General features: G+C 47.6%; 1 protein-coding gene across 1 annotated transcript in view; it reads left to right on the forward strand.

Moving 5' to 3' along the window:
- Positions 1–25,506, forward strand: part of KCNH1 (potassium voltage-gated channel subfamily H member 1) — a 337,403-nt gene that overhangs the window by 251,231 nt on the left and 60,666 nt on the right. Inside the window, exon 10 of the mRNA XM_074351867.1 lies at positions 6,512–6,708. Within this exon, the coding sequence (XP_074207968.1) occupies positions 6,512–6,708 (197 nt within the window). The remainder of the gene's footprint in view (positions 1–6,511; positions 6,709–25,506) is intronic.

Here is a 25,506-nt window from a genome sequence, read left to right on the forward strand (position 1 = left end):
GGATTCTATTTCCCCAAAAGGAGAGAACCGGTTCTGGGGAACATGTGGATCCCAAGGCCATGGTTTCTGAAGTTCAAAGCTGTCCAGATTTACCCTTTTTCCCATCACCGAGCATGGTGCCTGCCCAAGATTGAGCTCCCTAAATGTTGACCCTTGAAGAGGAAGCTGTTTGAGGGAGGGGACGCAGAGGACAGCCCGCAGGGAGCAGCGTGGAGCCTCTCCCAGGGTGGAGGCCACACAGCGGTGTGGGGAAACCCAGGCGGCCATGGGCCATGTTTTGAACCGCTCTGGAGCTTCCTTTCCTTCCTTCCTTCCTTCCTTCCTTCCTTCCTTCCTTCCTTCCTTCCTTCCTTCCCTCCCTCCCTCCCTCCCTCCCTCCTTCCCTCCTTCCCTCCCTCCTTCCCTCCCTCCTTCCCTCCCTCCTTCCCTCCTTCCCTCCTTCCCTCCCTCCCTCCTTCCCTCCTTCCTTCCTTCCTTCCCTCCTTCCTTCCTTCCTTCCTTCCCTTTTTTATTGAGTTATAGTCATTTTACAATGTTGTGTCAAATCCCAGTGTAGAGCACAAATTTTCAGTTATACGTGAACGTACATTCATTGTCACATTCTCTTTCACTGTCACTCTTTAAAATGGGGCTGATGACCCCTGTGGAGTGGGCTTCACAAGGCCATCACAGGGATTTCTTCTTTCATTGTGGCTACTATTTATTGAGCACCTACTGGATGCCAAGCATAGTGCTAGGTGCTTTGGTCATGTTATTTCCTGTAAACTGTACAACAGCCCTACGGAGTAGGCATTATTACCAACGTTTTCCAGCTGAGTAACTTGACACCGGGAGTGGTTTAGTAAGATGCCCAGTGCCCTTGGTTTATTTACACATCCAACAACCATTGAGCACCTGCTGTGTGCAGCAATGACAGAAATGAGGAGTGTTTCCAGAGTGCCGAGGGCACACACAGTGGGGAGCTGCTCTCGCCAAGGGGTCAGGGAGGAGGTTTGGATGTGTGACAGGAGTTACCAAGACCAAGGAGCAGGCTGGAGTGTCCGAGGCAGGGCTGGGAAGGCCCTGAGATGAAATGGGAGCTGGCCTTGGAGGGTGTCTAAGAACCCCAACATGACTGGAGGCAGAGAGAACGGAGGAGAGGCCAGCCAGGGCCCACTCAAGCCCCCAGCAGGGTGCACCTGAGCTTGAAGCCAGCTTGTCTGGCCCTGAAGCCTGTGCTGGGAGTGGCTGATAGAGTACTTAAATGTGCTGCGGGGAGTGCCAGGGGGCAGGGATTTGGGCAAATTCTCTTTGTGTCTCAGACAGGATGCTGAGGACCTGAATTTCCCATGCCCAGCGTGTATTGTGAATCCAGGAGGTCTGAGAACCATCATGTCCTTCTCATCCCACCACGGCCCTCCTGCACTAGCCAGCTCAGTGGGTGTGCGCAGTTGGCTCAGGGCTTGCCTGGAGAGATTAATCCAGCTCCTTTCCTGTGTCCCATAAGCAGACTTATCCCAAAGGCCAAGAGAGAGGACGGCGCTCCCCCAGGGCCTCACTAGATTACGCCAGAGTCTCTCAGTCACCTCTCACCATCCTGTGCACTGAATGACAAGTCCTCTCTAGACCTGAAATGGCTTGAGGGCAAGAGACTTCCTGATGCCCCAGAGAGGAGGAATTAAGTCACTCAGGTGGGCTGAGGGGTCTGGCCCTCATCAAATCCTGGGTTTCTGGCACCAGTTTCTGCTCCCTGGATGGAGTCCCCAACAGTGTAGTGAACCCAGGTCTTAGGTGAGTTTGTGGCTGAATGAGGAGACGAGGCACTTTCCCTCGAAGGACGGCAAAGCATACTGTCCACACACTCATCTCTATAGGCAAGTAAAGGAGCAGATAATCCCAAACACGGGGTAACCCAGAGGCTTCTGAATGGCTTTCATTCCTGCTAAAGAGTGTATTCTGTGCCCCAGAGCCTTGGCACATGCAATTCCCGCCCCTTGGAATCATCTCTTTGTTACATCTTTATGCTGGTTCTCTGGGACTCAACCTTTAGATCTCAGCTCAGACCCCACACCTTCTGAAAGCCTGAGCTTGAGCTAGGTACCCCTCCTGCACTCCCCCCGTCACAGCCCCTGACACATTATAATCCCGAGTCTCTAGTTTGCGCTTTGTCTCCCTGCTCCACCTCAGCCCCAGAGCAGTGCCTACCAAGAGTTGCATGAATGACTGAATGAGTGAATGGCTTCTGATTGGGGTGGGCCTAGACATGGCTGAGGATTTTAGCAGCATGTGATGACTTTAACTGCAAGATTATGTTTTGCTTAGTCCGGGATACCACCATGAGTGGTCCTTGTAAGATGACACCATAGGGAATGGCGGAGAGAAGTAGCTGGAAATTTCATTTTTGCTCTGGACCCCCCAAACTCAGTCAGAGCCTCTCTTTGAATAAACAGGACTTTTTCTCAAGTGTTCCACACGCAGTTGTCCATTTCAGAGCTAGATTGCTCCCTGCCACTCGAACATTCGGTTAGGCTGCGGATCTTGTCAGGGTTCCCAGTCCCAGCACCTCTTGACTTGTCCCTTATCACCCTCTTAACCCTCCTCGCCCTCATCCTCCTCCCTGCTTCAGCCCCCTCGAGTGTCTGTTCCAGCCTCTGCCCTCATTGCACTAACTTGTCTGCAGAGTCTTGGTTTCGTCCTGTGCGGATGTTTCTTCCTTCTCCCTGGGCCACCTTAACGCTGTGTCCCAACTTCCACCTCTGTTTTGTGAATGTTCTTCAGCCCCGTGGTTGTACCCTGAGGGTTAGTTCTGTCTACTGCGAAAGTGGAGGCGCAGTAAAGACAGGCATATAGTTGGGGTGGGAGGAGGAGGAGGATTAATTATCACAAGGATGTTTGCTTGGAGTTTTAATCAGAATGCCTTGCTTTTGCTTCCCCCCCCCCCTTTTTTCCTTTTTCTTTTCCCCCAGCTCAGAACATCCACTTAGAATGTATTTTAGAAACTTAGAATGTTAGGTCTGAGCATTCTGCCCCCAGCGCCTCAGTGTAATAAATAAATCAATAAGTTAATTGCCTCAAGAAGTTTGATGGCTGAGTGCATTGGGGTACCTTTTGTTCTCCAGTGAACAGTCATTTCAGACTAGGGAGCAAGAAATGAATGTGGGTGCAGGGCTTGTCCTGGCCTCTGATTCGTAACCCTGACCTGGAAAGTCATTATTCCAGCAATGTGTGTAACTTACAAGCCTCCTGCCAAATGCTCTGCGTCCCTGACGGTTTTCCCAAGTTCGGTGCGTCATAAATACATTTCTCATTTGCCCGAGTACTCTTGGGTTTGTTTTGAATCTGACAGGTCCTCTGACATGGGATTCTTAAATCTCACTAACATCATTTATAGCAAAAATGTTGCCTTGACAGGAAGAAAGATTGTGTGATTTTCAGTTTGGGTTGAAAAATCAGGTCCAAGTTATGACAACACTGAGGCTTCCTAGACCCTACAGATTAATCATGATTGTCTTACCGTGAAATACTTTTTGTAGTAGGAACCTGTCTCCATTTATTGTTTCTGTCAAAACCTCTGATTGGAAAACTTCTCACAGTGGGAATCTGTCATTTCTAAGGATGCACTGATTTATTTCCTGGTGTATTTCAACCAGAATATGGTTGCCTTTTGTTGTATGAAATAGGTATGCCCCTGAAGAGTTATTTATAAACTGAATTTTTACAGATAAATTCATACATTAAATACACACGAGGAGCTATTCTTTTACTTTATAGATTCTTTCATAATTAGAAAGACTACTCCCAGTTCATTTGAGAAATATAATGTTCACATATTGGGTTTTGTTTAAATGAAGCCATCTTAGTAAGAATCAGACAAGATTACCAGTGGTCTGCTCTCAATAGTTGGCTTAGTTGTACTGCATTTCATTCTGATAGGAGACTGGGGAACTTGTAAAAGGGACTGAAGTGCCAGTTCAGAGCTGCAATGATTGGTGACATTCAGCTGGAACATTAGGTAAACTGTTAAGTAATTTCTCGTGGGTTTCTCAGCTTAGCATTTCATGATTCTCTGTATTCTGGTTATCTACTTCTGCTTAACCAAACACTCCTAAATGTAGTGGCTTAAGAAATGTATTCTTTCTCATCATTTTGTGGATTGTTTGGCTCAGCTGGTTGGTTCTCCCCTGAACTTCCCACATGTGGTTGCAGGCCAGCGTGGGCTGGGGCTGCAGTCATCTGAAGGCTCAACCAGGCTGAGTGACCAAGAGGGCTTGCTTACACGACTGGCAGAGGCTGCCTGGCAGCTGAGAAGTTAGGTGGGCTGTCCCCCAGGGCACTTACATGCGACCTCTTGTGTGGTCTTTTCAGAACGTGGTGGCTGGGTTCCAAGAGGGAGCATCCTCAGAGTAAGTGCTCCAAGAGACCCAGACAGAAGCTGCCAGGCTTCTTAGGACCTTGCCTGGAAATCCAAGCCCGTCACTTCTGCCACATTCTGTTGATGAAGGCAAGGGGACCAAAGTAAGTTCAGTTTCAAGGAAGGGGAATTTGGCTTTGCCTCTTGATGTAAGCTGCAGTGTATGGATAGGGTCCACTTTTTGACTGTGTACCATACTCCATGTCAGAAGAAGAGTGTCCTCCAGGAGAATCAGATTGCATAAATATGAGAGGCGTGAGAGGCAATGCAGTGCAGTGTAGAGAGATTATAGGATGCTGGAACGAACTGGTGAGGACTCCATGCTCCGGAGCACACACTGAATGAGCCTGTCTCCATGGGAGCCAGGTGGTATCTCACGGAGAGAAACGTTCCCATCTCCTGGGCCCTGCCCAAAGTTAGCCTGCTTCTATTACAGATTTTGAAAAACATCTGGTAAGGGAATTTAACTAACATTTTTAAAGACATATTTACCTAAAAGCTACCCCAAGCATGTTGCCTACTCATATTGAGTCAGTAAACCAACTTCGTAAATTCGCACTGCACCTTATTTCACAAACACGTAGGGAACTGTGAAATAACATGTCCAGCGCACTTGCTTTTCAGTTTATGTCATGGAGATGCTTAGAGAAGGCTGTACCTGTGGAGCACCTTATATACTTAGAGGGGACACTTTCTGGTGTTTGAGAAAAGGTCAAGTCCTGTCCAGGTGCTTAAAAGTCTAATTGCCTCCTTAGCCTGTGTTAGGAAAACAGTTGCCCTGTCAGTCACACGGTGTCACGGGTACCTGGGTCCTGGCTGTGGCGTGTGGCTGAGCTGGGTGCACGGGCTGACGGCTCTCTTGAGGATCGTCAGCTTGATTTTTCACCCTTGTAGCGTTGTTTCCTTCCACCCAAATACTCCTCTCTGGCTCCCTGGGGATTCAAATGTGTGTTTATCTGGACTGAAAATTTGGAGACGAGATAAACAGCATTTCAAGCTGTTTATAACCAGAGGCTGTGCCAGGAATGAATTAAGCTTTGCATTAGATGTATGTTAAAATACTAAGTCTCTGGGAAAGGTAGGAAGAATATCCTAGGCGTGAAAAGCAGAGGAGATTGATAGAAATTTGACCCAGAATATAGCTACATGGGATTAGTGCTCTATTGACTTGTTAAATATAGTCTCATGGAATGCTGCATAGAGGACCCTGACATGCCATTTACATTGGGCTTGTGTTTTTATACCACCAGGAGGGCATTTGGCAAGGCGGTGGGCATGGAAGGGGGTATGGGAGAGAGACTGAGGAATGAGGCACCACACAAACATAAACCTCAGGGCAGTGGACAAAGAGTGTCGAGTATGAACTTCTTCCATGGAGCTCATTCTAAACAGGGGAGACACCTTCAGTTCTTCAGCTCCCGATGAAGAGCCCACACCTCCCCGTAGCAGCCTCATGCTGACCTCTCAGCCACATTAATGCAGATCCACAGCCTGCCTTCCTCCATCACTTCTCCTTTGCCTGAAAATAGTGTGAAAACTCCTACTATGTGCCAGACACTGTGTTAGTGGAGGGTTGAGACGTGGGGACTCTCATGTTGGGAGACTGACAAAAAAACAAGTAAATAGTACAGTTACAGGTTATAGCTGGTGTTTTGGAAAACTGGGGGTGACAGAGAATAACACAGGGTCCCCCTTTTGGAGAGGATGTTCAGGAGGTAACACGAATGATCCAGAGTCATTGGTTATACTTTGACGTGTGTCATATGGTCTTTTAAAATTTCTTTTTTTAACTTTACTTTTGTTTTTTGTTTTTTGGGTTTTTTTTGGTGGTGGGGGCAGGTAGGTGATTAGGTTTTTATTTATTTATTTATGTACTTTAATGGGGGTACTGAGGATTGAACCCAGGACCTCATGCACGCTAAGCACGCCTCTACCACTGAGCTATACCCTCCCCCTACTTAAAGTTTCTTAAATTGCATGTTGTTAAGGTGCAAATTAAAATCAAATTTGCCTTTTCTGAGCCCAAGCCGTAGCCTGCCAAAATGGGCAGCATTCTGGTAGACGGTAGTGGCCAGGCCCTTCCTGGCTGGCACCTGACTCATCACCACTTTCCCTCCTCAGGGAAAGGAGATGTGTTTGGAGATGTGTTCTGGAAGGAAGCCACCCTCGCCCAGTCCTGTGCCAATGTGCGGGCCTTGACCTACTGTGACCTGCATGTGATCAAACGGGACGCCCTGCAGAAAGTGCTGGAATTCTACACCGCCTTCTCCCATTCCTTCTCCCGGAACCTCATTCTCACCTACAACTTGAGGAAGAGGGTAAGTTAGTGGCTTCCTTTTGCCTTCTACCCAGAGCAGTGTCTGTGCACTTAGGATAATCGTGTGGGCCAGGAAAATCCTTTCGCTGTTGAGTTAAGTGGAGCAGTTGGTTCTGTAGAGGTTCTGTTCGTTGCCTGCCCTTCGGAGCTTTTGCTGTAAGACGGGAGAGGGGTGTTGCTAGATGAAAAGGTGGATTGATTCTGGTGCAGAAGGGGTTTGTTCACAAGTGTGTCTGTGGGCTTTTCTCCAGTAAAATCTAGACTGTCTAGTATTTTGAACAGGTGAGTTAAAAATGAGGTTGTTAGTCAGCAAAATGGCTGAATAGGAAGACTTAGTTGATGGAAACTGAATTCTCCCTGGCAACTAGGACCCACTAAATGGTGTGAGGCTGTTAGCCAGCTGGTATTAATAATTTTTTTTAAAGATATGAAAAGGATTCAGTGGTGTCCAGAAAATAAGAAAGAGATGGAATCCGATTGCCTAGAGAATCTTTTGTATACAACTGCCAATTTAACTGGCTGAGAAATGAGTAGTAGTTTTTAAGAACCAGAAGATTTCTCATCTGAACTTGTTTCTTTTACCCTCATCAGAATTGCTCCATCTGTCTCTGGGAGGAATGAAATATGTGTCTTGTACTCCAGGTTTTCATGACCGGTTTTCTTGCATTTCATTTATCTCCTCTAGTTAAGGAGGTGGCTCTTGACCTATAGAAACCATCCAGGGAACTGTCATAGGAATCTTTCTAGAAATGGCCTCATGCTCTCCCCCCTCCCCAAAATGCTCCTCTTCTCATGGTACCTGTCTCTGTTAACATCGGCAGTATAGCCCCGGGGTTCCACCCTGCCATCATCACTGATACTTCTTTCCCATCTCCTGTGCCTTAGTTTACTCATCAGATCCTGTTGGTTCCACCTGAGCTCTCAAACCTGAGTCCGCACTTTGCTTCCCCACTCAGGGCTCTCCCTGAGCTCTGGGACCACAGCACCCCTGATCCCAAGCCTGCCCGTGTCTGGACCAAGCTGTAGTCTGCAAACGTACCCTCCCGTCTTCTGTCGCTCCTCAGTGCAGCGCTTCCCCCTTTGGCCATGTGCGTGACCTTAAAACCAAATTGAACCATGTCACTCCCCTCTGTGAGGACTTTTTGCTGCCACCCTAACTACAGAGCAGTGTCTACACACTTCAGCTTGGCTTATGTGGTTTTTCACATCTGCAGCCCGAGCGTAACCCCTGCACCCCAACGCCAGCCGCTCTTCCCACGCCCTGCTCTGCCACCCTGACCCATCATGAAGACGGCCCCGACCCTACCAGAGCTGTGTCTCTGCATGGGCTTTCTCAGCCTGGGGCTCCTTTCTCTCCTTCTGGGTGTGAAGGGTTCCCGTTAACCCTTAAGATTCTGCTGAAATGTTTATTTGTTCGCTCCTCAGACCCAGTCCATGCCAGCAGAACTAGACAAGGCATTTAAAACCGCATAGCTCTCAGTTCCCTAACTCTGGGAACCTAAAGTCTGAGAAAGAAGGCCCACAAAGGAAGAGTATGTGCAGTACGTGATGCGAAGTGCAATGAGTGTGATTTGTACAAGATGTCACGGGGATCATAAAGGAGGAGGCGGCTAGAGGAGGGGCCAGGGAGAAAATGTTGGGGGGGGGTAATACCTGAGCTGAGTCTTAAAGGATGAGTTTGCCAAGCAAAGAGACAGAGCAGGTGTTCCAGTTGGACGGGCAGTTTGGGTAAAGGCACAGAGAAACAAAACAGCCTTTTGCCTTCCAAGTTTTTTGTACAAAGTTCCAAACGCCTGTCATTGGGTTATCCCAACAATAGGCTTCTGCCTATTTAAAATTCCTTGAATTGCCTGGCCTTGTGAGTCCCTGCTCAGAGGCCTGGGAAGGCAAGGGCTTGGTGCCCTGGTGTCCCCCATGCCTAATGCAGTACAGGGAATTAAAAACATCTGGCGATGGCAGGGAGCAAGAGATGGGATCTCTGTGCCTCAGTTTCCACATCCTAAAATGGGAGATTGTGGCTGGATGACTTGTATGGTTCTGTCATTTGAAAGCTGGCCATTTAAATGCCAGTGGGGAAGGTGCTGTGGGGGAGAAACACACATTCACAGTTCTTCCTGGTTTATCTGGGAACATGGAATGCCTGCTGGTGATGCTTTTAGCCAAGTGGATTCTCTCAAAGTCTATTTTTTGACTTATTCCTTTTTATCAAAGCATGTTGATTACAGTCAGCTTTCAGTGTTGCCAATCATGTAGGTTGAAAAAAAGTGCAGTTTGGGTTATTTGGTGGAGTGATCATCTTGGAATAACTGTGGGTCGAGTAAACCTGTCTTAAAAAACAAGGACAACAACAGCGGGCCAGCGGTCAGATTGCTTTTCTAAGTGCAGAATGATTGACAGCTCTGCAGAAGAGAAGCCTCAGGGGCCACATATTTGAAGGGCTGTTGTGAAGGAGCATTAGGCATGGTCTGTGTGGCCAAAGGTGCAGAGGAAGAACCAAAGTGTAAGAAAGACCTTGGAAAAGATCAGCGCTGCCCAGTGAATGCAGTAGGCAGCTCTGAGTGGCATCTGGTTTCTTGCCCTGAAGACACTTAGGCGTTCCCCCCCAGAAAGCCTGCAGAGACATTGTGGAGGGGACTTCGACACCAGTGGAGAGTCAAATCAGTTGACCTTCAGATGTCTTTCCAGTCTCAAATGCTGTGAGTCTGGCATGGATCCAAGAGAATTTTAGTGAGATCCTTTATATAAAGAGATAGCCATTCTTTTTCTTGGAAAAAAAAAAAAGAGGCTTGTCATTTTGGGATGTTCATTGTCATCTCTCATTGTGTCCTTCTGAGAATTAATTCCTCGTCACACAGGGCATAGAAGATGGGAACATTACATGCATGAATCATTCTTGTAGCTATTTTTTTTCTGGCAAAGTGAAGTGTATTCTTGTGGCTGTTTCTATCTTGGCAGAATCGAGCACGTTATTTGCAAAGATTGCTGAGAACACAGTGCCTTTGACATCTGTTTGGGGAGTTGTTTGGTCTTGAAGCTCTCCTCCAGTGCACAGCAAGGATTCTGCACTGGAAGGGGCCCCAATGACCATCCAGTCTCTCTTCCATTTCCCCACCACCCTCATTTCATAAATGCGACATTTTATAGAGAGATCATAGAGTTGGATTGATAAAGAAAGAATTGGAGCCGGAAACAACTCATTGACCAACCTCTTCCTGCTTCTCACAGCTTCACGACTGACCCTGGCCTCTGTACTCCAAGCTTCACCCCATTATCCCTAAACCCATGCATATGAGCACCGCCCAGCCCCCAGGACTGCTCCTGGGACCTAACTCAGGAAGGATCTGTTACCTTCCTCTATTTCCTCCAATGACACCTGAGGTCAAGGGCAAGGATGAAGGAGGTGGAACCTGAAGGTCAATCCAGTACTTGGACCTTTGGTTTTCCTTGCCTGCGGGCTCTGAGCCAGATGAGCCCTCAGTCTGCATCCTGCTCTGTCACTTGGTGCTTCTGCAAGCTCTCAGTGCTTTCTCATGCAGAAAATGGGGATGTGGAAAATGGTCCACCTTGTAGGATAATTGCGAGCATTAAATAAGATGAAACTTGCAAAACTCCTACAGACAGGATATTAAATCGTATTATTATTTTGTTTTGTCCACTTGACACCCTATTCTTTCTTCTCTTGTGCTTCTGCCTTTGCAAATACAGGATACTCGCCCTGCAGGATGCTCTGTTGGGGGGTGTTACCCCAGGGTTCTCTGCAGCAAAGAAGGGGCCAACTGCTATGACCTCACTGTCCGTTTAGCTCCTGTCCATGGAGAGGCCAGTACTCACCCATTTTTTTGGCCAGTTCCATTCTTGGAGGGAAAAATTAGGTTGTTCTGACATCTTAGTTACCAGGGCATGAGTATTTTGCCAAGAGGAAAGTTCAGCCTCCTTCTTTCTTCTGGGGGAGATGGCATGTAGTTGTCCATGAAAAGAAGGTGAAGGGGCACCTTCCTCATCCCAGACCCTCGGCTTTCTAGGGTGCCAGATTCTCTGGGCATTTTCCTATAGGCAATCAGAGCTTTGCACACAGTGAATAGTAATATTATTACGAGCTCCAGATACGTCAGTGTCAGCGTGTGTTTATGTCAGCTTATTAAATCCTCAGAACAGCCTCATGACATTATAGGATCAGCTCCATTTCTCAAGGGCATAAACCTCCCCATGGAAAAGAGAATCACTTTTCCAAGGTCACCCACCCAGCTAATAAGTGGTAGATTCCTAAAGCCGCATGTGTCCCTGACCCTAGTAAGCAGCACGGCACCCTCTGGTGGGTCTCCTGTAAGTATGGTTCTCCGTTTTTCCCATAATGGTATTCTTTGGCTTCTGCTTTCTCCCCGATGCCACAGAGGTGGCAGAGATTGTCTCCAAAGTATCTCCAACAGCCTCTGGTCTCCTGCAGAACACTCAGAAAACTGTACAGTACACCACAGTCTGGTCCCAAACACTTTGAGAAGTGTTTTCCCCTCCGAGTGACAGCCGCACTGTTGCTGAGTGTGCTGGCGAGGCTTGCCTGGGCAGCAGGTCAGCCTGGCCATGATGTTAGTACTGTGAAGAAGAGTTCCCGCTTTGGACTTAAGGACCTGGATTTGAACCCTGGTGTGGCTTTCTGCCCTTGTGTAAAGTACTGAACTATTCTAAGCCTCAGTTTCCTCATCTGTGAAAAGGGTCTAATTAAAGTCCCTCCTAATAACTAAGTTTCTTGAGAAGATCACATATGTTAAAAAAAAAAATGACATAGTGCCTGTGGGAACCACTCACTAAATATTTGTTCCCTTCTTTTCTCCACCGCCTGTCCTCTCCTTCCACCTTCAATCTAAGAGGTTCTGAGTTCATGCTTTGCTCCCCTCCGTTGTTAACCAGACGCTTTCTTGAATCAGTGTTTCACTTGGGCTCTAGTCTCCTTACAACCAGAGATGAGGTCTTACTTCCTGGATGCTGGCTAGGTGATCAGTCCTTTGACTCACCGTTAGGACAGTAGAGGAAATGCCTGCAATTAAATGATGTACAGCAGACAAGCAATTAGGTAATTAACAGCAGTCAGTACATGGGATAATTGGCATGTAGGTAATTAGCAGGGTGGTTCTCATTCTCTGTATATGAGGCTTTATTTCTAAAGCCAATATTGTTGTGTTTTGGAGTATGTTTTGCATCATGTTTGCCTATAGTAATTTGTTCCAGGATGGATTTTTCTTAGCTCAGTAAGGTCCCAACCCAGTGAGTCCGGGAGGGAGCTGGGACTATAGTTACTGGTGGTTTCAAAGCAGGAGCCTCCTGAAGCCCGTTTTCTAAAACCAAGGTTGCCATAGTGAACTGTCTTGAATACTACATGTACATTTCCGGCCCACTTTCACCAAAGGGCATTTTATTCTGGAGAAGAGATCAAAGCCCTGGGGGCTTGGAGAGAGCTCTGCTTATAAGTGGCATTGGAAAGCCTTTAAGTTTTCTCCCCGAACAAATTCTTGTGGAAGGTTGGTAAGATGGGAAGACAGCAAAGCCGGGTGTTTAGAAACGCCCCCCTACCTCACTGAATCACTGAGTTTTTTAAACAATCTCTACGTAGCCCATATTTTCCTTGTCATTCCTCCACAGTGAGGGCTTCGGTGGAATTAAAGTCATCTATTAGACTGTCAAGCTATAAAGATAAGTTTAAAATCAGGGTGTTGGAATTAGGGGTGGGGAAGGGGCCAGATGCTGTGAGTGATAAGACCATAATTCTTTCAGACAACAGAATATAAATCAAAGCCAAGTCCTTTTGTTTTTTTTTCCTCAAGAGGATCAGGAGTGATGTTAGGGACCTGTGTGGACTTCCATGAATTTTCAGGGATCCTCCCTAGTACCCCCCCAAAACATAGCAGAACCCCACGTGATCCTGGGGGTGAGAGATGACGAAAGTGCTTCATGCTTTGTTATGTATAAATGAGCTTAAACTGCAGCTGGTCAGGCAATATCTGGCCGTTTCCAAGGAAGCAGTGACGAGCTGCAATAAGTGTGGGCTGTAAAGCTAGACCTTCACATCTGGGCTCAGCCACTTGTTACCTGGAGAGGTGGATGTGGCTAGAGGGGAGTTTGAACAAGTACAACTATTCCTCTTCTGTGGATTCATACTACAAAGGCTATGCTGTGGGAAGGATGCTCGAGTGCCAGGCGCAGTGCCTTACGTGTAGCAGGTGCACAGTCGAGACAGTTCCCTTCCATTATCTGTAGGAATGGAGGGGGCAGAGCAAAGAAGGAGAGCAGGGGCTGTAATCCTTTGGCTCACAGAACAATCATATGGAGGCAGTAGGTAGTGGTGGTTAAAAATGTAGACTCAAGTCAAGGGTCCTTAGGTTCCAACCCTGGCTCTCCTTAGTGATCTTGGGCCAGTACCCAACCTCTCTGGGCCCTAATTCATTCACTGACAATACAGGAGCAGTAGTAGTACCTTAGAAGGGTACTTTGAGGTAGCAAGTTCTCAGTGTATGTGTTCTTATCATTATTCTTATTGCTGAGTTGAGCTATTCTGAAAATGCAGAGAACCCCTCAGGTGCTTAAAGTTTTAAAAGGGGAGTCAGGGCTGAATTTTTAACCCCTAGAAGTTTCCCAGACAGATGATTCCAAAATCTGTGCCTGGACCCCTCAAGTACCAGAGAACCAGTGATTTATCAGTGAGGTTTGGTCAGGAATGGTGCTGCTGGACTCCTCATGGATCTGATTTCCTCCGGGACAGAAGGATGGAGGGAATGGAAGAGCCCAAGCGGAAAGAGGTGGGGGGGAGTTGTAATTAACCTTAACCCTTATCAACCTTGTTTTCCGGTCACACCGTGTATTTACCTCAAGATGGAAAGGCTCTGGCCTACTTCAGAGGAGTGTGAGGCCAATACAGTCCTTTGGACAGTAATGTACTTTCCTAATCTTTTCTTAGAAGTGTTGTGGTTGACTGATAAATAGTCAGGGGCCGATGAGTCCCAGACTCAGGCTCAGTCCCCAGCTGAGCAGGTTGGCTTCCTGATGTCTCAGATGTTGAGTCCAGCATCTCTCACTTTTATTTGGCCCTAAACACTTTTTCAAATTATGCCAATGAATATCTATTATCTACTTTAATAGATAATAGATCTGTCAGAGCTGGTGTTTTGCAGAACATTTTTAGGAAATAGGGACTGCATGATCTTTTTTTTATTGAAATGTAGTCGGTTTACGAGGTTGTGTCAATTTCTGGTGTACAGCATAATGTTTCAGTCATACGTATACATATATTCCTTTTCATATTTTTTTCATTATAGGTTACTACAAGGTATTGAATATAGTTCCCCACGCTATTCAGTAGGACCTTGTTCATCTATTTTATATATACTAGTTAGTATCTGCAAATTTCAAAGTTCCCTTTGCCCCCTGGTAACCACAAGTTTGTTCTCTTATGTCTGTGAGTCCGTTTCTGTTTTGTAAATAAATTTGTGTCTTTTTTTTTTTTTAGATTCCACATACATATCATGTGGTATTTTTCTTTCTCTTTCTGGCTTATTTCACTTAGTATGACAATATTCCAGATCCATCCATGTTGCTGCAAATGGCATTATTTTATTCTTTTTTATGGCTGAGTAGTATTCCATTATATAAATATACCACAACTTCTTTATCCAGTCATCTGTTGATGGATATTTAGGTTGTTTCCATGGGACTGGATGATCTTTAATCTCTCTTCTGGCTCAGATGGTCAGTGACCTGCAGAATGGACAGGCCTTGTCTGTGAAACATTGAGATACCAAGGAGACTCAGCAGAGGGAGTCTCATCACTGAGTCCTCAGTAAAATCCCAAACCAAGATTGCTAGCGGAGTCTCCCTGCCTGCTGAACATCCTCAGCTCACCCTCACCTCCCCCCAGGGGCCCACTCATTTTCTAGTGAACAGCCAGCCTTGTGTTATCATAGAGCACTTGGCAGCACCTGTGTTAATAGAAGGCTGCTGAGACATGTTTTCTCCCTGGCCTCAGAGCCCCTCCTTGCAAGTCACTCTCTGGTTATTTAATTGGCTGAGTCCAATTTCATGTCCCTACCTCACCTGCCATGTGTCTGTGCTTCCTTTGTTCCCATTGAAATGCTCCTCCTACTCTTAAAATCTTGCTCTTAGGCTATGGGCATGTCCTTACAAATTTAGCCAGTGAGTCATGGCGGTTTTTGTCCTAGCCCCTAGCTTTTAGTAAGTGGAGCATCAGGATTTGAACCTAGGCTGCCTGTTATCAGGTCACTCCCTTCTGAGATGTTAGATTAATGGAGGCAAATGTTAGTTCAGTCCCTCCAGGGGAACGTGGAATGCCTACATCAGGAGCTCACATGCATAGTCTGTCCCAGCCCAGATGTTCATGCAGATGGTTTTCTAGTATAATGTGTGTCATGGGGCCACCCAGTTTTGGTGCTTCTCACTGCAAACTTTGTTGTTTGTCATTTACTTGTTCCTGGTGTCACTTAATGGTCTTGTCCTGCCCTTACTTAACTTAATCTTCTAGAGCGAATCCACAATGGGGCCCTGACTCCGTATAGCTTCTCTTCAGTCTCTCAGGTGTAGATGATTCAATACGCACTGGTCACCTCACTATACTTTCAATTATGTTTCCAGTTAACTCTAAACTGTGTGTCTTATTGCTAAGTAGAAGCTCCTTAAGGGCTGAGCTTTGTCTGCCTAACTCACCTCTGTCCTGATCAGTTTTCATAGAGCTTGGTACAAAGTAAGCATTCAATAATTGAATGAATGAATGAATAAGTGAATGAATGAATGAGTAAATGAACAAATGGACCAGCCAACCAACCAATGAACATGTAAGTCCACCACCTTACTGAGCGTGTGCCTTTCTCTTGTTACTGCTGTAGATTTTTGAAGCCTTGACTGGAAGGTAATATCTGTGGAGACACCATTCCTTTTTCTCCCTCTGAAGCTTTGCCCCTATACCCCACACCTTTCCCCTTTTTTCTTCCCCAGGTCCTAGATATAGAGGTCTCTCAACCACTGATGCCAGCATACGATAGTGATAATAATCACACTCCATTTATTGAATGTCTTCCAGCCAAGTACATGCCAAAGCCTTTATATGCATTATTATCTCATGTGCTGAGTAAACTGAGGCCCAGTTAGGTTAAGTAATTTGTTCCAGATCCAGTAAGCTAATTGGAGCTAGAATTGGAGCCCAAGTCTGGCAGTTGCCAAGACCACATTCTTGCTTATGTGCTCCCCTCAACCTCAAACATGGACCCCACGTCCCAGATCCAGGGATAGCAGCCCTGGCTCCTGCACCCCCAGTTCCCTGGAGGAGCCTATCAGCCACACGATGGCTTTGGAGACAGCGGCACACCCTCCGGGTCTCCTGTGTCATTCCATTAGAGAGCTGTCACCTCAGGGCATCTGGGCCTCGTCGAGGCCCCGCAGGACTGGAGGATGGCTGATGGCTTTTTTTTTCCTGCCTAGGTCATAAGCTTACATAGGGCTGATCCTCTAGCCAATTACTTTTCTTTTTTTAATTGAAGTATAGTTGATTTACAGTGTTGTGTTATTTTCTGGTGTATAGCATAGTGATTCCTTTGTACATGTGTATATTTCTTTTCACAGTCTTGTTCGTTATAGGCCATTACAAGGGGTTGAATATGGTTCCCTGTGCTGTACAGCAGGACCCTGTTATTGCTGATGGCATTTGAATGTTTACTGTCTGTTTAGAGAATGGGGAAGAGATCCAGATAAGTCGCACAATCCACTGACGGATTCTGTCCCCTTTGGCCTGTGCGTCAGCTCTGGTACCGTGGAGGTGGCAGAAAAGCCTCGTGATGGTCTGTGGCAGGGACATCCAGAACTGCAGTTTATCCCGACCGTTGTGAGAGGTATGAGTCTCGGGGCTCTACTAGCCCAGGAGAAGTTAGCAAAGGCTTTGAGGGGATAACTTTTGAGCTGGATCTTGATGGAGGTGGGCAGGGAAGGTACCTGGCTGGGAGAGAAACCCAGTCCTTTGTGGGCACTCCTGTGTCTCATGGAAGGCAGCTGTACTCCCTGTGGAGGGCACTTGTACCCCTCTGCATCATGGTGGACAGGGCACAAAGATGGCCAGTTAAATGGCTGGTACTTAATCAGGAAGGTGTCTTTGCGTGGTTGATGGGAAAACAGGGAACCTGCGTCACGCATTGGTAAGAATCTGAGAAGAGAAGGCCTATTGCAGGAACCACTAGTCACTTTCCTCACCCTCCCAGTTTTTTTCTTGCTTCTCACCCACCTGGGTTTACCTAAAAGGAGGTCGCCTGAAGACTTGGAAAGGGAATTTATCCCAGACTTAGAGGCTAGGGAGGCTTCAGGAGTTGCCTTTTCTGGAAGTGTGCAGAGGCTGCAAGGAGAACTGGCTCAGCCTGGACCAGGATGTGATGCCCTCAGGGGGCCAGAGTGAGCTTGCTGTCTCTTCTGTACTTGGCAACGTTGGAGGGACCCAGGAGCTCCTCAAACCTCTTACTTTCTAGGCTTTTACGTCCACCTGACTCTCCCTGGACCTGCCTATAGTAGCAAGAGCCGCATATTTTCCATGATAGATTTATTTTTCAGAAAGCCCCTTGCTGTGGGCAGCATGCCGAGGGTGGTGCCTTTGTATTCCGAGATCTGTTTGCAGATGGCTCCTGGGTTCTCCTGTATTTCCTGGCACACTCCTCGCAAATGCTTACACCAGACGTGAAAATAGCTTCTGGTTCACAGAGTATGAATTTTTAAAAGGACGCTTGTTTGTATTATCACACTGAAAATCCTGTGCTCCTCAGGCTGGAGTACGTCATACATTTGGCGCCTCCTGTTGGTGATGTATGGTAGTGCACCGTAGCCACGTTGGATGTCTGAAACCAACTGGATGAACAGAGAAGTGAAGCTGGTCCCAGGGCCTGAAGCAGGGAGAGGGGCTTCCCTGGGCCTGGGACAAATCCTATGGCAGATGATGGGGAGTGGGGAGGATGACATGGAAAAAGAGGAGAACACCTGCAGAGAGAGTTAGGAAATGGCATAAATACTAAAAATCCTGGGTGACCGATATTAACTAGACTTAAGTGGTGATCATTTCACAGTATGTACAAATACTGAATCATTATGCTGTCCACTCAAAACTAATAGAGTAGTACGTGTCAGTTATATCTCAATTTTTAAAATGCTGAATCCTGACAAAGTACACTACCGAGGGCTCCGTCACTAGCAGCAGGCCGCACAGTAAACTGGACGCCTTTCCTTCCCTAAAGTCCTGCTCTCAGGCTCTTGGAGGAATCTTGCCACAGAAATGTGATTTAATTTGATTTCATGAAAAAAGATGATAAAATGATAAAGTCTCAGGTGGTGTGAAGGTGCCGTTTTCTCTGACATCTTGTCTATTCGGTTTTCACTTGGCTCTGGGGGAGGACTCAGAAAATTTGCTCGGAGTGGAAGCTGTTTTCTTTGGCCCTAGGATGGTGAGGGTCAAGGGAAAGACTTGGGCTAAGCCAAAGAAAGGAGACTGAGAAATAAACCTGTATCTGGAGAATTTCAGGAGGATGAGCAGACTTTGCAAATATTATTTACTGAAGAGAGGAACCTAGTCCCTGCTCTGCACAGCTGAACCCTCACACAGGGAGGCAGATGCCTTTGCTAACCCCAACTATGCGCTGGGCTGGAAGAAAAACCCAGGGCAGAGCTAGCACGCCAAATTCAATCTTCCCAGTCCTTCTGCCTCAAGGCCAGATGGATCCAGCAGCAGAGTGGCTTTGTTTCACTGTTGTGCTGCGTGCTGAGGGGACTGGGAAGCTGCCCAGGTTTTCATCCTAGGCTTTCTGTTTAAATGCCTCCTAAGTCCATTCTGACGTTTCCCTCAGGTTAGAACTTGAACAGGGTTGCTTTTAGCTCAAGGCTTGTTGACTGATGCTGGAGGCAGCTCCTAATTATCTGTGGTCCCAGTGACAAAGCTCCTTGGAATCTGTAATCAGTCACTTCCAGGAGCCTGTCCATGTCCACCAGCCCCAACTCACCTGACGGCACAGCTGCACCCTGTGCCGCATGCTCTGTACTTCCTCCTCCCCCCTCTGCTGCTGCTGGTGATGGCTCCGTGTGCTCAGGGGCCACACAGGGGGCCAGAGCCTAAGCAGCTGCCCCTTTGTCCCTGCATGTGCTTTGGCTACTGTCTCCTGCAGAGCTGGGCACCATTTGCACGTGTGCACACATGCCCTTCTCATAGCCACAGCTGGGGGTTTGCAGGCTTCCCCGTGGACTGGTCTGTCTGCCAGCGGTGTTGCTGCTGCCGTGTGTGTGTGTGTGTGTGTGTGTGTGTGTGTGTGTGTGTGTGTGTGTGTATTCATGTGTGTGCATGCATGCATACAACATTTCTTCCTGTCAATGACTTGTCCTGAAGGAGGCAGCCAGGGAGAAGAGGATAATCCACCAGCCATTCACTGGATCCAGTCACCCCAAGCATCTTGTTCCTCCACCAGCTGGTGTTGTGGGGTCTGCTTTGCTGGCTGAGGGAAGTCTTTTTTTCTTCCTTTGCCTCAGAGGTAAAGATTAGCTTGACATCTGTAAGCCCAAAACCCCTGTCATGTGCCACATGGTAGTCAGTTGATAGTTGTCCATGTGTACAGTTTGTGGAGGGTAAATGTCCCCATTTGGGGCCACTTGGCTTGAGCCCCAAATCCTGCGTAATTATAATGGGCTGAGAAGGGGAAGGGTAGAGCTCAGTGGCAGAGCTTGTGCTTAGCATGCACAGGGTCCTGGGTTCAATCCCCAGTACCTCCATTAAAAATAAATAAATCTAATAACTTCCCCCCTAAAAAAAATGGGCTGAGAACAGGGGTGGGGGAGGGCCTGGGGAGAAGAGGAACCATGTATGGAATGTGCTCTGGGTGCAGGACCCTTCATAGCATTTACAAATAATTCATGCGTGCAACCCCCCAGTGGCTTTACTGTGGGTTATTTATGATCTTGAGGCTTTGGTTCAGGAGGCAAAAGACGCTTCTCCATTGAAACAGTGGGAAGCCTGCATCCAAGGCCCTGGCCTGAGCCAGAGAACAAATGTCCTGGGAACATGCTGCCCTCCCCCCTCACGGAGCCTGGCCTCCGGCTGTCCTGGGCTATCAGTGGCATCTGGACTCCAACTCAGTTTCCACTTTACTTGCATGTCTTTTCTATTCTTCACACACGTGCTGTATGGCCCAGCAGTGTCAGGTTTCCCTCATCAGTTGGAGCTCCCTAGGGGGAAGGAAAATCATCAGACCAGAAGCTTCTTGAGGATGGTACCCTGGTGTCTCCCCACCACCTCACATGGGGCATCTCTAGGTGTGTGTGTTTCCTGCGGTGGCTGCTGGAACAGGCTATTGCACACCGGGTGGCTTAAAACAACAGAAACGTATTCTCTCATACTTCTGGAGCCCAGAGGTCCAAAATCAAGTTGGCAGGGCCACACTCCCTCTGAAGACTCCGGGGGAGAATCCGTCCTGCCCTCTTCCAGCTTGTGGTGGCCCCTGGCATTCCTTGGCTTGTGGGAGCTTAACTTCCATCTCTGCCTCTGAATGCACATGGCCTTTGTCCCTTGCCTCTGGATGTCAAAGCTCCCTCTCCTTTTTCTTATAAAGACACCAGTCATTGGATTCAGGGCCCACCTGAAATCCAGGATGATCACATCTGGAGATCCTGAGATTGATTACATCTACCAAGACACTATTTCCAAATAAGATCACATTCCCAGGTGCTGGGATCAAGGACTTGGATGTATCTGGCGGGATGCAGTTTAACTCAGGACACCTCCCTTTCCTCTTTCTCCTCTTCCCTTTCTTCTTCCTCTTCCTATGCTTTTGTCTCCTCGTCCTTCCTTCTCTAACCCTTCCCCCTCCTCTGCTCCCCTCTCCTCCTCTTCCAGCTTCCCCTTGAGTACCTTTCTAGCACAGGAATTGTTTTTCTTCTAAAGAATATTCTTCTGTAAGTGGTGTTTCTTCTCCTGGATGTTTTTTGGAATGAAGTCCAAGTATTTGGTTAATCCTTTGAGTCTCAGAGTAAAATGTCATTTTCCTTTGCTTCCTCTTGAGTAGTATCTGCTTTGAACCCCATGGAACTCTGTTTGACACAGAGAGTTACAAAGCACGGAAAGCATCGAGATCACAGAGAAGAGCTCGATGTTAGACATCAGAGAGACCTGGCTGTTGGTAAAGGTTGTGAGACGGGGTACGTAACACCCGAGAGGGTATGGACTCCCATTCCCTGCAGATGGCGCAGAACAGTCCATTGCTGATAGTCTAGCTCTGATCTCTGTCATTTTCTTGTTCTAAACCCTTTGATGGTTCCTTGGGGTAAAGTCCAGACCCAGGGTCTCATGTGGACTTGTGCTCCAGCTGCTGCGCAGACTCAGTCTCCATGCTGTGGTCTGACGCCCCGCCCCACCGCACGACGGTCACAGAACCTGCTGTGTACTTACTTCCACCTTGGGATGTCCCCCATCCTACCTCACCTCCTCCCTGCAAAACCCTAACCAGCTTTCAAAACCCAGCTCACATTCTTCCTATTTCCTCCCTCAGTCTGCATCCAGCTAGGACCTCTCTCTTCTCTAATTTGTCTTTTTACCCTGTTTTGTTTGTCCTTTGGGGGAGATGTCACTCTTGGTTTCATGTATGATTAAGCATAATTTTTTCCTCTGGATCTGGGGCCTTATATTTTTATTCCTTGCATTCCTTCATCCAGTGCTTGGCGCTTAGTAGACAATAATTTAAGCAACTAGAATCACAACTAAATTGCCACGCACCCTTTGTGGTTCAAGTTTAAAGCTTGCCCCATGTTCCTAGCCAGCCTTCTCTTTGCCCTGTCTCCAACGGGCACCCTCAGGCCAGGCCAGGCCCCTCCCCCAGGGGGACAAACTATCTCAATTTGCCTGGAACAATTCTGGTTTCAGCACTGAAAGCTCCACATCTTGAGAAACTCCTCAGTCCCCAGCCGACTGGTCGCCCTGCTCCACACTCACCCTTCCTGACTGTTGCTGAACGTCTCTTTGAATTGAATTGGTTATCAGCCTCTATCTTTCTCTAGTCATTTGTCATGTGGGTACTGAAACGGCTTTCCTCACCTGCAGGTGAGTGTCTGGCCCTGGCCCTGGCCCTGCACAGCCCTCCCAAGGCTTCCCCCAAATGCATCTCATCAGTGTGACTTCTGAATTTTCCAGAAGCTCAACAGCCTCCTCACTGGCTCTCTCTTCTGCTCCACCTCAGCCCAAACTCTAACCTGATCCACGTAGCTGACCTTCCCAGGCAACCTTCCCCTTCTCCTTCCTCCTCTCCTTCCTCCTCCCAATTCCCTGCCTTTATCACACCAAAGAGGGCCCAGGAGGATTGGATCCCAGACAGAACCCTCCCACCTCTAGAGCCACCACAGAGATGCCGCCTCCATAAAACTCTGCCCAGGAAGCGCTTTCCTGCCAGCTCTCACTGCCTCCATCATTCTTCCTCTGGGGGCGCCTAGTGACTGCATGGAGCATGACCTCTTGGGGAGGGTACCTGGTGCCCTGGACTAGTTGTCAGGACTTGTGCTCTGCCCCAAGTTTATCATTATGGCAAGTCTTTAACCTCAGTTTCACTAATTATAAAATGAGAAAGTTAGGTAAACTCTAATATTTTTACCAACCTTACCAAACTTGGATGCTAAGGGTATCTGCCCACCCTGACTGCTCTGGAGAGCACAGATACAAATGTCCTAAGCCAGGCAATGCTGGGAGGAGGTCTCTGAAGTCTTGGCACATCTCCTACCACCTGTCCCTACTTGACTTATAATTCCCATCTTTATCCTTTGATTCCACATAATCCCATCCTGACCTGGCTGTGAATAGGATAAAAAAGGCACCACCTACAGCTTAAGAGATTTTTCAGTACAATTAGAAGACCATGATGCCTTTCCCATGACTTGGCTTGCAAAACAAGATTTTGGAGGAGAGGTTAAATTCCTGAGCCTCATTCCTGGCTCGGTTTCCACCAGACCCAGAGCTGCATCTGATTTTCCCTCTGTGCCCAGACGAGCCCCTCAGAAGCTGCTTGCTGCTGCCCTGGGATGTCTTCCCTGTGGCTGAGTCTGCTGAAGCGATGGTTGGGGTGACCTGCTGCTTCGAACTCTTATCGAGAGTGCACGTCTGTGTGTGCGTGCACACGCACTTGTGACATCTGCGCCCCACTTTACTTTGACGTATTTTATCTCATTTGATCCTTGCCATAACTTCGTGAGGTTGCTTTCAGTACCGCCCATGCTGTCTTTTCTCTGCTGGCGGGGTTTCCCCATGCCAGGTACCTTCTCCCCTAGTAAAAACCTGCCCATCCGTTACTATCCCTGCTTACTTAAAAGCCCAGATGAAGATGCTCCTGGTACCCTGCATCCCGTCTGCCTCTCTGTGGGCAGGCGGTGCGCCTGCCTGTGCTCTGAGGTTACAGTGGGGAACTGTCCCGCTCAGCCAGCTGAGCTGGAGGCCTGTCCTATTTGGGTTCTTCTCGAGCGGCTGAGTGAACCTGGTGGGAACCCTGGTGGCATTTGAGTGGGACGGGAGACTGGAGGGTGTCAAGGGCTGAGGCTCCAGGGCCAGGCAAGACCTGACGGCTGAAAGCGGTAGAACCAGAGGGAGAATTCAGTCTGGGGCAGAGCGAGGAGGCCAAAGCAGAGCAAGCACAGGCTGAGCAGAGCCTGTGAAGGGGAAACGTCGGGAGGCTGAAGCCGGGGCAGTGCCAGCACATAGAGCAGGGCCAGGGCTTCAGTCCTGTGGCTGTGCAGAAAGCGGTGGAGGGCTTTAGTGCGGGGAGGCCTTGGGGTGACAAGCTCCATGTGGAAACCCAGCCAGGGATGGGGGACAGGTCCCCATAAGGCACCTCAGAATACCAGATGTACCAGGAGGGTCTTTGGTACAAGGGCTTGGATCTGCCCTGGAAGGCCTTGGGCTTGTTGATCTTGGCCTCAGGAGTCACCCCCACCCCAGGGGGAAATATGTTTTGATAGAATTATGATTATGGAGTTTATAAGTACCATAACATTTTATCTTTGTTCTTTTTTTTTCCTTTTTTTAATGGGGTACTGGATACTTTTAAAAAATCCAATCACAGATTCAGGTTTTTAAAAATTATTTTGTTATTGAAGTATAATTGATTTACAATGTGTTACTTTCTGGTGTACAGCGTAGTGATTCATTTATATGTATATATTCTTTTTCATATTCTTTTTCATTATAGGCTATTATGAAATATTGGATATAATTCCCTGTGCTGTACAGCAGGACCTTGTTTGTCTGTTTTATATATAGTAGTTAGTGTCTGCAAATTTTAAACTCCTAGTATGTCCCTTTATTGCTCCCTTTCCCCCTGGTAATCATAGTTGGTTTTCTGTCTGTGAGTCTGTTTCTGTTTTGTAAATAAGTTCATTTGTGTCGTTTTTTAAGATTCCTCATATGAGTGGTGTCATATGGTGTCTTTCTTTCCCTTTCTGGCTTACTTCATTTAGTGTGACGATCTCCAGGTTGGTTCTTTTTATTACCGTTCCTCAGTAATGAGTTTCTCCCTAATGGGCGGCCCTGTGCTAGGCACTGTGCTGTCTCTAAAACAAATCTGAGGATTTCAGGGCAGGGATTACGTTTGGGGGATTATATGCCTACTTCTATACATAGTAGTTGCTTAATAAGTGCTCTGTGAACCAAGGATTTCTTTCTCTTGCTGATCTTTTAAAAGTGGCTGTCAGTGAGGCACATTGAGTGTGAGGTGTTTGTTTTGTTTTGTTTTTAATGGTCAAGGTTGGGCATGAAGGAGTGGAGATCACGGGATAAGAGAACCCAAATACCCTCCCCTCTCCCCCATCCACACAGAGTCCACCTGGACTCGGGAGCACAGTGTGTTGCATCCTGTTGGCTTCCTGTGTCTTACACACGATGCATCACCCTGGGACCCGGCCTTCATGCCCTGGCAGCGGTGGGCCCCTGAAACCAGCTCTGCCCCGGAGCAGAGCCGCGGCAAGCCCTGGCATGAGTTCTGCCTTGCCTTGCATTATCCCATCTATCCAGGATAGATAGTTTCTCAACTATGGTCTTTTCAGCTACTTTCAGGAGCAAATGGGCATCTAGAAATAGAATTTTGGATATACAAAAATGCCAGAATTTCCGTATTTAACAAATGGAGAAAAATATTTAAATCCTGGCTGCCCCCCCCCCAAATTGAAGGGATGCGGCACGCCCATAAAGCATTTCCTCCCAGACATGCCCTGACCCTCATGCTCTCAATGCAAGTTCTCCCATCGGTTTTTATTCAGAGCACTGTTTTTCCCGTCTGTAGCCTTAAACAATTTATAATTTTAAATATACAATCTTTGTTTGATATTTGCTTCTCAGAGCTGTTTTGTCCCTGCTGCACCCCCAGTAATGAATGGTACCTGAGTGCTGCAGGTGGGTCTCTCTGATCTTCACCTCTCAGGCACTAGGCAGTGGTTCCCAAGGTGTGGTCCCTGGTCAGAAAGGCAAATTCTTGGCCCCACCCTAGATCTATTGACTTAGAAGCCCTGGAGCTAGACCCAGGATCTTGTATTTTGTCAATCCCTGCAGTGATTCTAATGCCTCCTAAATGTTGAGAACCATTGCATTAGGGTTTGGGACAAGTTCTACGGTGTCACACAGCATGGGCTGAGGAACAGCCTTACATGGGCCAAAGCATCCTTCCAGTGGAGGGACCCTGTCCCTTCGTGTTCTTCCCATCTTCTGTCTTATACAGTAAGTGAGAGAGCAAGCTGGTAGTGAAGGGACCTAGAAGGGCCTTGG

Source organism: Camelus bactrianus, chromosome 23 (genome assembly GCF_048773025.1).
Source record: "Camelus bactrianus isolate YW-2024 breed Bactrian camel chromosome 23, ASM4877302v1, whole genome shotgun sequence".
In the NCBI taxonomy this organism is placed as follows: domain Eukaryota; kingdom Metazoa; phylum Chordata; class Mammalia; order Artiodactyla; family Camelidae; genus Camelus; species Camelus bactrianus.